This window comes from Pholcus phalangioides, unplaced genomic scaffold (genome assembly GCF_987345545.1).
Source record: "Pholcus phalangioides strain wild (caught in Gottingen) unplaced genomic scaffold, Ppha-v1.0 ptg000007l_1, whole genome shotgun sequence".
NCBI classification, from domain to species: domain Eukaryota; kingdom Metazoa; phylum Arthropoda; class Arachnida; order Araneae; family Pholcidae; genus Pholcus; species Pholcus phalangioides.
The window spans coordinates 19,594,232-19,608,010 of NW_028301600.1; the positions used below are offsets into that span (position 1 = coordinate 19,594,232).

General features: G+C 36.4%; 1 protein-coding gene across 2 annotated transcripts in view; it reads left to right on the forward strand.

The window, feature by feature from the left end:
- The window catches only part of LOC149085030 (focal adhesion kinase 1-like), a 174,747-nt gene that overhangs the window by 58,691 nt on the left and 102,277 nt on the right, over positions 1-13,779 (forward strand). For both annotated transcript variants that reach the window (XM_089232792.1, XM_089232791.1), the window contains exon 2: positions 8,673-8,868. In XM_089232792.1, the coding sequence (XP_089088918.1) occupies positions 8,674-8,868 (195 nt within the window). In that variant the 5' untranslated portion in view covers position 8,673. The remainder of the gene's footprint in view (positions 1-8,672; positions 8,869-13,779) is intronic.

Consider the following 13,779-nt stretch of genomic DNA (forward strand, 5'->3'; position numbering starts at 1 on the left):
TTATGAGCCATAGCTTATTGCTGTCACCGACCATGCATGGTACCATTCAGCATATAAACTTAAGAGCCAAAAAAACTGGTACAGGCATGCGTATGCAAATAAAGAGATATGGAACCAATCAGAGTACGGCGCTGCGGTCGGCAACGCCTATATAACAAAAGAAGTGTCTACCATAGTTGTTAGATCGGTTACTGCTGCTATAATGGCAGGTTATCGAGATTTAAGTGAGTTTGAACGTGGTGTTATAGTCGGCGCACGAGAGGTGGGACATAGCATCTCCGAGGTAGCGATGAAATTTGGATTTTCACGTACGACAATTTCACGAGTGTACCGTGAATATCGGGAATCCAGTAAAAAATTAAATCTACGACATCGCTGCGGCCGGGAAAAGATCATGCAAGAACGGGACCAACAACGACTGACAAGAATCATTAAACGTGACAGACGTGCAACCCTTCCGCAAATTGCTGCAGATTTCAATGCTGGGCCATCAACAAGTGTCAGCGTGCGAACCATTTAACGAAACATCATCGAAATGGGCTTTTGGAGCCGAAGGCCCACTCTTGTACCCTTGATGACTGCACGACACAAAGCTTTACGCCTCTCCTGGACCCGACAACACCGTTATGGACTGTTGAGGACCGGAAACACGTTGCCTGTTCTGACGAGTCTCGGTTCTAATTGCTTCGAGCTGATGGACGTGTACGGGTATGGAGACAACCTCATGAATCCATGGACCCTCCATGTCAACAGGGGACTGTTCAATCTGGTGGAGGCTCTCTGATGGTATGGGGCGTGTGCAGTTGGCGTGATATGGGACCCCGATACGTCTGGATACGACTCTGACAGGTGACAGGTACGTAAGCATCCTGTCTGATCACCTGTACCCATTCATGTCCATTGTGCATTCCGACGGACTTGGACAATTTCAGCAGGACAATGTGACACCCCACACGTCCAGAATTGCTACAAAGTGGCTCCAGGAACACTCTTCTGACTTTAGACACTTCCGCTGGTCACCAAAATCCCCAGACATAAACATTATTGAACATATCTGGGATGCCTTGGAACGTGCTGTTCAGAAGAGATCTCCACCCCCCTCTTACTCCTACGGATTTATGGACAGCCCTGCAGGATTCATGGTGTCAATTACCTCCAGCACTACTTCAGACATTAGTCGAGTCCATGCCACGTCTTGTTGTGGCACTTCTGCGTGCTCGCCTGGGCCCTATACAATATTAGGCAGGTGTACTAGTTTTTTTGGCTCTTTAGTGTATGTACTCCATTGGTTAAATATTCTGTCACTATAGCTTAATTGGTAGAGCACTCAACCTGCATTCAAGAGACCCAGGTTTTACTCCCAGTAGGGGCAGAGATGAAATTTTTCCAAAAAAATCAGTATCTCTACAATATTAGCCAGTTTTTCTGTACATCTTGTATTAACAAGTGAAGAGTACGACTTTCTTTTAATAATATGAACAGCCTCAAAATTGGATAAATGAGAATTTATAGGAAGGTGAGATACTAAAGATCTTTTTATTGTATTTTACGCTATGTATATAAGCAACACAAGTTTTTGTTGAGTTCATAGGCGTCCCCATCAATCTGTGATTTGGTCAGCTCATTTTTCTGTGTCTAATACATGCAGATGTAAAACATAAGCTCCTAAAATGTTCTGACTGTTCAGTTTGTTACTGGGAAAGCATAGACTTTTTCCAGTGCATTTTCTGAATCTTTCATTTTACTTGAAATGATTCAGAAAAAGAAGTTAAGGTACATCTACTATACTTAACTGTACATGCATCTCCGACACATTCCTCTGCGGAATTTAAGAGGTACATCTGGAAAAAAGGTTCTGAAATGGATATGAGTTAATCGGCTCGAGTGACAATAATTCTGATGTGGTGATTGGTGTTAAAATTCATCTCACGAAGTGGCTGTTTCATGTTAGCATGTGCATCCATATCAACAAACTTCTTCATTAGCTGAAAGATTCATAAGACGAGCCGTTCGTTAGCCGATGTATCGCTGTACTGGTTATAACCTCATAGAAGACAACGTATAGTAATTTTTGTATAGATTCTCTCAGTGACAATGCAGTTTATAGGAAGATGACTTGAGTGGATCTCCCGCCTTACCCAGAGGGGCATAAGAAGTCCATGCCCCCTAAAATAATTTTTTAAAATTTAAATGAAATCTCTCTTTTTGTAAATATAAAATATGCTGCGGTACTCTGTATTTTACCGGGGAACTTACCTGGGTCCCGGGACCCAGGTTATTCGAAAAATCTGGGTCCTTTTTGAGTGAAAGTGGGTCCCTCTCAAAAGAAATTTATCTTGAAAAAAAATTATGCCCCCCCCCCCCATAATTCATTGGTATCTCTGAATTTTTTTCCAGCATGCCCCAGGTCTTTGATCACCTGCTTATATTTCTTCGTTGAGACTGAGCAGTGGTCCATGTTCTGAATAGAAGGTATCTGTGAATCAAGTACAATTCATTTCTAAAAACATGTTCTATCCAAAGGTTCATTTACTTTCATTGTCTACTAGTAGGAAAAGCATGCAAAGAAGCTCATTAGCACTGAGAATTTAACGTATGTAATTCCACACATGCAATAAATCTAAAACAAATATGCAGTTGATCCTGTTTATGTTTCTCCCATTTAGAACGTTTTTCCACTTAGTACAACTTATGTTCATGGTCCTAACAATAGATACTCATTAAGATTTCCTGTTTAAAGTGTTTTCTTATTTACAACATTTTTATGAGGATTTTTTGAAAAACGTTATAAGCAGGATCCAGTTTAATTAACAGTTGAAGGCACATATTTATATATTTACTAATAAATCAATCTATAAATTCCCTTTGGATTGATTTTACATTTCGTTAAAAAAATCTTAGCACTTTCAATATTTTCTGATCAAATTTAAAGCAAATTAGATTCTATTTACTACCTATTCTATTTCTCTACCATAGTTTCTACCGAAACAATCACTACATTTAGGTTTCGGCACTTGTATGCAGCATTTCCTCTTTTTTTTAAATTTATTTTGCCTACGCTGATCTGTTTTTTTGGTGCGCGGAAGGCAATCAGTTAAGACCTGCAACTCGACCTGTTTATCGCCCTGCACCAACACCAGCTAAGCATACCCATGCTGTAGGCTAAAAACCACTGAGCTATAAGGAAAGTGGAGTGAGGACTTTGCAAGCCATCTGTATGAGCCCGCATCACACCCTTTTGAAGCAAAGTAACATTCCCTAAATGTGTTAATGCAATGGGGCAATTCAACATACAAGATTTATGCATTCCATTTTTTTCTACTTTTCGGCCAATAATTATGTATTCTTTCGCCTTAAAAAAATAAAAAAAATTTATAGAAATGAATACTTTCATACAAGAAAAATACCCTTTTTTAAAAAAGCTTAAGAGGAACTATTTTTTTATATTAAAAAAACATACATTTCTAACATGTTTTGCATTTTGGTGAAAGCTTCCACTTCAAAAATTCATAACAGTGAATATTTTTGCGAATTGTCTGCTGAAAAAACTTTCATTGCAATAAATGAAATAAAATAAAAATTAAAGGAAAAAAAGATCTTTGACATTTTTTTCTAACATTATATATATACAGCAATGTATACATAAAAGTTTTTCAATAAACTACAGTCGAACCTCGCTATAGTGAACTTTTTCAGTGGTCTCAACTGAATACTTATGCAACTAATGTTATTTTAAACCCTTATAGTGAACTGAAATGTCCCTTCCGCAGATTTTTTCCCAGTTTTTAAAGGTAAAATTACACATATTAGGATCCTGAAAGACAACATTCCTTGACTTCCGTGTCAAATTCCACTCTTTCACCCTCCCAGCCATTTCTAGGAATCCACTGGTCTACTACAAAAGACCCACTCTTTTCAAACCACCCATTGAAAAATTAGAACAATAATAGAACATACCTAGAGGCATCTGATGTCCCCCTCCTTTCTATCTCCTGCTGCTGTTTTCATATCCATATGGCCATTTCAGATTAAACAGACATTTTGCCATCTCAGCTGTATCTTTAAAAAAAATCGGTAAAAATGGTTAATTCCGTAAAGAGGAAAGCATTTTCAATTGATGATGAAATAAAAATAATCAAACGTATTGAAGATGGAGCAAATCAATCAGCAATATGCAAGAAATTTTCCATATTGAAATATACAATTTCCAACAAATTGGAAAAATCACACCTTGAAAATCGCTGCTGTTGAAAAAAACTGGATAAAGCAAAGACGGACGTAACTAGAATTTTTGTCACCCCCCCCCCCACAGCTTTAAAGTTTTATAATTCTAAAACAGTGTTCTTTGTTCCCACCTAAAACTGCTGCCCCCCCCTAAATTTTGCCCCCCTCTAGTTCCAGCTCTGAGCAAAGAAGCTACATTGGTCTCTGAAGTGAAAGCAGCTGCAAACATTATGAATACATTTTTTTTCTGCGGAAAATGTAAACAATAAAATCTTTGGACTCGTTCCTAACTGTCGATAAGAATTAAAATTGTGTGTTATCGTAGTGAATGTTTCCAATAAATCCACCATCAAATGCTAAGAAATATCAATGTTTTAACAAATTTGATATAGTGAACTTTTTATTGGGTCCGCAGATGGTTCACTATGACATGGTTCAGCTGTATTTACAAACAGGCCCAGTGATCATAATTTGGAATATTACAATCACAATTAACAAAAGCGCTTTTATGTTTTCTATCAAATAATTACTTAGTTACAATGCAAACCTTTGTCTAGTATTCTATACAGACAAACTCTGTAAATTTGAAGGAATTTTTTTCCCACCAAAATATTCAATTATTCACCGTAATTAAGAACTTCTTTAACATTTTCATTAGATTTATTTTCATATTGACTGCACAACTGTCACGTTTTCTCACATTTCAAGGGTATCGGAACCTAAAACCTTTTCCTCAGATTAAGACTTAGTAATATTACATACATAGCTCCCAACACACACACACACAACACAGAGTAATCAACATATTATAAAGATGACGACCAGGTGGTAGCCCAAAATTTCAACAAAAGATATTTCACAGGCAATACGCTAGACTTTAAATAAACTTGAAACTGTCCAAACAAACTTTGCATTAAATAGGCATTTTCACAACTATACAGTCCAAGCTCAAGGGAGACCAGAGGTGCCAAGATGAGAACATGGCATTGTGTATTCATTAATTGTCACAAAACACGATATCACCGTTTGTATATATGCAGATGGATAACTATACTTATAAAATAATATGAAAGGAATTAAAGACTGCACTGAAAATACTGAAGATGGAAGTTTCCCCATGGTTTAGATCATAGTTTCCCAAACTTTTTGTTCCTATATATATATATATATATATATCACCCCCTTCTACAGAAATTTTTTTCTCTCATTGCCCCCTGACTCAAGTGAACTAAAAGGATCCTATGTTATCCTCGTAGCTTTTATCACCCCCTGAACAATTCCAGTGCCCACCGGGGGGCGATATTTTCCACTTTGGAAAACACACACTGGTTTAGATGCTGAAGTACACATACGGAATGCAATGTTTTGCTCTCTTCGCTCCATCAAGACTACTTTTGTATTCATCCGCTTCAGCTCGCGCACATCCTTGTTATTGTATAGGAAGTTTTCACTCCAGTTTCTCTATATCTCAGTGCTAAAAAAAATTCAGATCCATATTTTAGCGCATCATGTCTGAGCCGTCTGGGTTAATTTGCACTGATAGTATGCGGTCGAGCCCGCTGAATTTACTTCTCTTTGGAGAGAATGGTTCGACATGAGATACTCGAAGAACAGGGAGGGGTCTAGGCAGTGACATATTAGTGCAACTTTGAGGGTGGGGTAGGTTGGTTGGAAGATGCAACAAACTATGAGAGGGTCTAAGAAACAAGAGGTTTGGGGGTTGCCCCCCGAAATTTTTGAAAAATACCTTAAAAACTAATATTGTAAAGCTGTTTTGAGAGTTAAAACTGATATAAAATAAATGTAAAAATGTGCTTTATTGTAGATAACACTGCTCAACAAAAAAAATAAAAGTAAATTTGATGTTCTTAAGGGAATTTTAATGGTTTTAAAGTATAATGGGGCTGCTAGTTCCGAATATGGCATTGGTTTTGTCAGATTGGCTCTAGTTTTTGAGATAAAGTGAAAATTAAATTTCAATGATAATACATAAGCCGCACACAAATCACATTTTTAAAGTATGCATTGTCTCATAAACTAGAACCAAGTTGGCAAAACCAATGCCAGATTTGGAACAAGCACCCCAAAATCACTCTGAAATCACTGAAATATCTTTGCCAATGATTTACTGTATTTATAAGGCACAGTTTCAATGTGATTTTTATGATGCTTATGTAAATTTGAAATTTATTACACACACACATATACAACATACAATAAATAGTACACACAAAAAAAAATACACATAATTATAATACCATAATGTACATTTATACACATAATTATATTACCATTGAAATTTAATTTTAACTTTATCTCAAAAACTAGAGCCAATCTGATAAAACCAATGCTAGATTCGGAATCAAGTGCCCCAAAATCATCCTAAAATCACTGAAATATCTTTTAAAAACAAAATCAGTGTTGAGCAGTGTAATCCATGTTGAGCAACTGGTTCCATTTTACATACATAACTGTTAACACAAAAAGCACAAGTTCTATAAGCCTTTTGTCAACATAGAACTGCTAAGCAAATTAAAAGATGCTTAAAAATTATATTGAATTACAATGATTATATATATACAATATATGAGGTTTTTACTTTTCATTGCGAAAGTAAGTACTTTCTATGGGCTCTTAGAGAGACCAAATTAAACAATCAAATGTACATACTGAAAACTACTTGTATACTTCGAGGCAAATACCCATTCTCAAGTCTAGGTGTTTTCTGAGTTTTAACTAAGAAACATATTTGTCGGTATATCCAAATGTGTTTTGGCCAATAAAATTATAAATAGTGATTGATGTGTATTAAAAATTGTGGTGTGAATTGTAACATTTGATTAAGCACGGAAAAGTTGCTGAATTTATTCAATTAAAGGTAGGAAAAGTTAACATTGTCTCTCTATGAGAGAAATTTTGTTTCTGGAAAATTTTATTTGAATAAGTTGAATATCCATTTATCCGTTATCCAATTAAGTAGGACAGACTGTCTATACCTCATAGAGCCAAAGACATACAATTATCGACAATTCCTGTTGCTCACACACACATCAGCTTTTGAGAGCACCATACTGACATGTTTTCCCCACTGCATATATCTGTTATTTGTATATTGTAGCATCAATACTTGGACCCAGATCGATTTTTTTAAAAATATTCTCTAGATTAAGGGGTTTTCAAACCACTATAGCAATTTTTCTGAGCTTTCAAAAATTCACACCTATGCTCTTATTTGTTTCTACATGATACTTAAAAAAAAGCAACTTATTACTGAGTACTTTTAAACATTTGGATATTCTGGGCTCAAGAAAGGTGCCTATAGTTTGAATACTCCTGCCCTACATGATAAAACCTAGGTTTGTATTGGATTAACAGCAGCAACAAGTAAACAAGCATTTACTAATAGGACCTTCGGGAACAACATGGCCTATCTGGTCACTTCCCACGGCCTCAAGTGGACTTCATGATAATGAAACCTAGTATAACAAATTCTGAAGGTAAATACTGTGTAAATTGGTATCCTGGTACTTCCAGCCAGGTAGGGATTCCCAGAACATCACTTTGCCTGAAGGGCCATGATGCTGTTAAAATTGCCCTTCCATGCACATGGAATACACAAACCCTGTTTACGTGTGCAATATTGTGGTAGCATTGGAAGTTCTAGCACCCGCTTGACAACTTTTTTTTCCTCATAAAAAAAGAAATGGGAAGCAGGACTTGTGGTGAAAATTCTTGAAGCAGGTTTTAAACGTGCTTTTTCCATTTCCCATGTAAATGACTACAGTCAAATTGTTTGACCTGCAATGGTGATTGCAGAGAAATATAAATGTAAATAATATATTCTCTTAGATTTTTTAGTTTAGTATTAAAAACAAGCTATCAGTTTTTATAAGTCTGAAAGCTGTTGGAATTTATCCTGGGCCAATATTCATCACTATCGAAAGAAGAAATCAAATACTCTCAAGGCATAGCAATACTACTTGGCTAAAATTGTCTGAAATGTACCATGGTTGTCTTAAGTCAGTAGCATCATGGTTGGTAGAAGGACCAAATGATAATTCAAGGTTCCAGAGGAAATAGCTTCTGCTATGCCACATGATCTGGATATATCATAGCAGTACCTTAGTAGTGAAGTGATTCAGACTTTTTTTATGTATTCTATCATGGTGCTTCCAATAAATATGAGATGAGAAGGGAATAGGTGTCAGAGCTCTGCTGCCCTTTGCTGATGAGATCAAAAATAGCAATTATTATTTATATATTCCTGATTACTCTTTTTAGCTGATTGTGACTCAATGGTGAAATTTTGACAAAAAAGAGAGCTGAAATCTAACCATACTATGATATATTCATGTACATTTTTAGTTTGATTTTTTTTTTCTGTTTCACACAAATCTAGTATGCATAGCAAATGCAATAAGAATCGTAACATTTCTTTTATTTTGAAGTATGCAGGATGAAATATTGTGGGATGAAATGCCAGCTCCTCTCTCATGCAAGTCCAGTAACGACAAGCCAATGAATACATGCCACCAATTAGGTGCAAAGAAAACTGCTGAAAAATTGGAAAGGGCTATGCTGAAAGTTTATCTTACTAATGGCAATTTCAACCTTGTTAAGTTTGGGGATTCTACAGATATTAAGGTGATTTTTTTATTTTTTATTACACATCAGTTATTCTGTGGACTAAATCACTGGCATATGCGGGGGGGGGGGGGGGAAGAGATTCAACCCCTTGAGGAAATCCTACGTGTCTATGGAACACATACATTTTCAGTTACCATTCAAATGCATAATTATGAAGAGTACAAATAATTGAGCTTGCTAGCTTTGAACAATTACGTTATCAAAAAAAGTGCAATGTCTTTATGTGACTACTATTTCTTCACCATTAAAATTTCTGAACTTAGCTTGTATTCTAAAAATTTTGCTTTTATTCAAGATTAACTTGTGGTTTGGTCTTTGAATAAATGTAGGGTGACTAATTTTTGAATGCAAAAATAAGGAACAAGCACAAATTAGATGACATGCAAATCAAAATTGGGTTGCAACAAATTCTTTTGAAGTGTATTACACGTTCTTCCATATGTTTTGATATTGATGTTATTCGTATGTAAAACATACAAGAAGAATTAAAATTATGGTGCATCAAAATATTTGTAACTTTAAAAAATGTGTGCTTGTTTTAAATTGAAATATTCATTAACTTTTAAGATTAAACTCATACATATCTATCAACAAATACAGCAGCCTGTTTCATTTTCCTGTATTGCTTTCACAACACTCGCTGTACTATTGAACTCTTCATACAGATTGCCTTCATTTACAGCATCCATGTGAAATTATTGATCAGTAGCTTGCCTGAAATTGTTCAAATTTAGAACCAAAATGGAATGAATAAGATCTACATCAGACAAAAAAAAATTTTGGAAATTTTGGAAATGCATCAAACAGCTGAAACTAACGAAATTATTCTTATTATTCCGCAAAGCTGAGATCATACTATTTATGACATTTTCAGTAGTAATGAAAAAAAAAATAGTTCTTTGTTGTCTGCCAAATTATATCACATAAAAATAATATTATACTAGGTTTTCTGAGCAGAAATTCCAGATTTTTTGTTCCCGAATTCCTGAAAAATTATTCTGGAAATTTCAGAAATTGCTCTTTGAACCCAGATATATCCACAATAGGAAATTAACATACTGCACCCAGTTGTTAAGAAGTTTTGTTGAGACAGTAACACATAAAAATTACAGTAAATACATACATGATATTATCTTTCATGTGTTCTTTCATTTTTACAAAGCATGGGGGGAGAACAAGGGCTTTTTTATTGGATTTATTCCACTGCACTCTTCAAACGTTCTGTCTTATGAGTGACTAGGCTGGTCTCAAAATGTCATGTTTAAAGGGGTAGCATTAAAATGGTAGTTGTCATTTTTAATGGGTTGGAAAAAATCATGACACTATAGTGTTCAAAGTTCAGTCAAAAATAGAAATGTCAAAATAGTTAAATTCATTAAATCAAAATTCACTAATATTTAACCATACATGAACCCCATAAACATTCCTCTATAGCAGTGGTTCCCAAACTTTTCAAGTCACAAAGTACTTATTAGGCAAAAAATTTCATTGTGGAGCACCAACGTTTATAGGGATGAGAGACAGAAGTCATGCTCGACCTGTCTGCAACTAACATTGAGTTTCAATATACGTCATGAGAGAGACCATACGTCCCGATTAAAAAAAATCCCCATTTTTGGAAAACTAAAGTAATTTGATTAAAAATTTTTTTAGTCAAATTTCCTGACTCCTAAACTGACAACTTTTTTCCTTGTGCCATTTTTTACTTGATTGTAAGAATGATAGATAATTTTACCTGTTCTTTTCTTAAAGTTACTTCATATCTAAGGGTTTTTGCAACTTTTTGTGGAAGAACGGGGACGCAATGTGGTAGAGGTTTTGGTATGATTCGGAGACCAAAGATAGGGCCATTTACTTGGTGCCACCCAGGGTAAACCTGAAACCAGTGGAATGGGCCAGAGAAAAAATTCTCTTTCTCGCACCATTTTTCATTCTCAACCTACTTAGCGCAGTTTAAAAAGATAAACCACGACAAAAGCCTACTCAGGGAGTGTCACTTCATTACACAACTGCCTGCCCATACATAAGCCAATTCCATGTGGTGAAACTCAGGGTGGAATTGATCTAGAAGTGGAACCACAGGATGGCGAAAGACCAACAATCATCCAAGACTCTGTGGTTGATCTCATGAGATTTCTTGAGAACAACCTGGAGCAAGTCCATGATAAATGACCTCCAGTTGCTAGGAGAACAGACCCCCCATCAGATTGAATAAGGCAGCAACAAGGTCCACACACACACACACACAAGAAACATTGCCAATGCATGGAGATGCAGAAGATTTCACTGACAACAACAATGACTCTGGCTTTCTCCCATAGTCACTGGTGACCCTGAGGTGCCACATGAGGGTATGGGATAGAGAGTGACAGAGTTACTTAACATGCATGTTCTTGAACTTAAGTGGGACACTTTTGCGCTCATAGCCTCTTCGTAATCATATTTTTCTGTGGTCCCATGCATTTGTTATATACCCTCCCCTGTACTGCTTTGCTTTTCCGTATGTCTGTGCTGTGTTTTGATATTTGATTTTTTGTGACCCATGCATTTGTTTTGCACTGTCTACTATATGCCCTTGCTTTTTCATATGTATTTGCGCCTCAAAGTTGGAGATCCACAGAAAACCAATTGCAGCAGACTACCATTTTATTTCAAACATGGTTCGAATCTAGATCTTCACGATAAGGGTCCAGCACAATGCCCACATGATTGATGATGACTAATTAGTATCTAGAGTTAGGCTTTTCATGTGTGACAGTGGCATATGTATGGTACGAGTAGATGAAGCGAATGAGAAAACCACATTGCAGCACAATCAGCCTTGGATGATCACTTGGCTGGATCATACATTTTTATCGAGGTGAGATATTTAAATCAGATTACCACCCACCTGAATGAGGAATACAGTGAGATAGTCTGTATATCGACCGTGCAATGCACATTTCCCGTTAAGCCACAAACTCATAAGGGTACCTTTGCTGAAAGCAAGTCACAGCACTGAACGGTTTTCTTAGCCAGAGTAATGCACTTATAATGGGAATTTTTAGGAGCTATAGAAAACACATTGAACAGACTATCAGCAATTTGGAGCAAATAGCATATAATGGTTAATTCCATTTCCAACTGTACTAGGCTGATTCACTGCTGAAAATATGGTGAAGTCCGCCTGAAACTATGATCCAACATGCCAGATTAAATCTTACAAGTTTATAAGGATTCGATGATCACATAATGCAGAACAGTCTCAACCCAGAAAGAAAAAACTCCAGAAATTTTTTGCCCGCTCATCGAATAAATGCAATTTAGTTCAAAACAAAACCTCCAATGTTTGCTCTGATATAGTTTATCATATTAAAAATACCATTTGTTTGCATTGGTTCAAAAAAGAAATATCTTTAACCTAGCATAAATGTAAATTTTTGAAATACTTGCCAAAATGATTTATTTATTTTCCAATCTCTTTGCGGAGCATCAAGAAATCTTTGGTGGGGTGCAGTTTGGGAACCACAGCTCTATAGAATTTCTAATGAATTGGTGCATGCTGAAATGTGTTGTGTGTGTATGTGTGGCACTAATGTATTCATGTTGTCAAAACTGTGATTGTTTCATGTTCTAGTGGTGCGGTCATCTACCTTCCATAATCAGTTTACTGATATCTATCACTTAATTTAATTGTTTTGGTTTAATTTTTGATTTTATTATTGAATCTTACATTTCTATTAGTGCATTCTGATGTGCCATATTCAGGTAAGCTTTTTTGTTTGCAGTCTGAATTGATCTAATTGATAACTACATTCATACTTGGTTGTCCTAGCTCAAAGCGGACAGCAAAAAAGTTCAGATTATTCAAAACTTGAATTATCCAGTTCATTAATTCAGTCCACGCCGCTTAATGTGCGATCACATCTGGACTCAGGTTTTCTGATGAGAAATAACCAAATGATATATACATATATCCGAAAAAGTTCTGTTTGCAAGTTCAGTGACCATACATCCCACTTGGTTGAACAGGACATATGCTAAATGTGACAACTCTGTTTTGCTTTCCCACATAATTGGTTGCAAAATGTTCAATGATTCCATTTTCAGAGTTGCCAACTGCTATGGATTGTTTGTAGTTTCTACAGATGGCTGCAGTAAACTACAGATCTATGGGAGATGCTCTCAATACTATGGAAATTTGTTAAATAAATCGGGTCTTCAGTCCACAAGGGCATATGCAGGTTGGAATTGCATTGAATATTCATGAATTATCAAGAGACTCAGTGAACTCAGAAACTTGCTTTGGGGGGGGGGGGTCATGTGGTCTGAGCCCTTTAGGTTTAAGTGCCAATGAGGTGCTGTATTTAATGAAGTTTTAATTAAAAATTAAAAAAAAAAAAAATTTGAGTGGTTCTTTTTTATTGTACTATGATGATGATGTCCTAGGAAAGGCATCTTTAACCCGTTACTCACGAGCATCGTGGTGCTCCCTGAACCACCCAGAGTGCTCAATGCTCATGTCTGATTTCGGGCTTGTGAGCAATTTATCAGTAATTCTAATTAAACACCTTGTACGCATTGCGTCCAAAGATTGAAATCATCCTGATTTCATGCAGTCATGTGCCAAACTTGCTGTAATGGTGCTCTTTTGATGATGATTAAAGGCAGTGCTCGCGACAGTGCCATCTTAACGCATGGGCCTACCCGGGCCTCGAGAGAAGAGGGGCCTCACAAAAATTAGATTTGGTTGAAATTTTCTGTAATTTACCTGGTAGGTCCTCAGAAAAACCACTTGGCCCGGGGGCCCATTATGCTCTTAAGACAGCCCTGGCTCGCGATTGGAAAAAGGTTGAAAACCTCTGTCCTAGGGAGTTACCCCCCCATGGCAAAGCTGAACATTCATCACCACTGACCAGCATCAAGTGA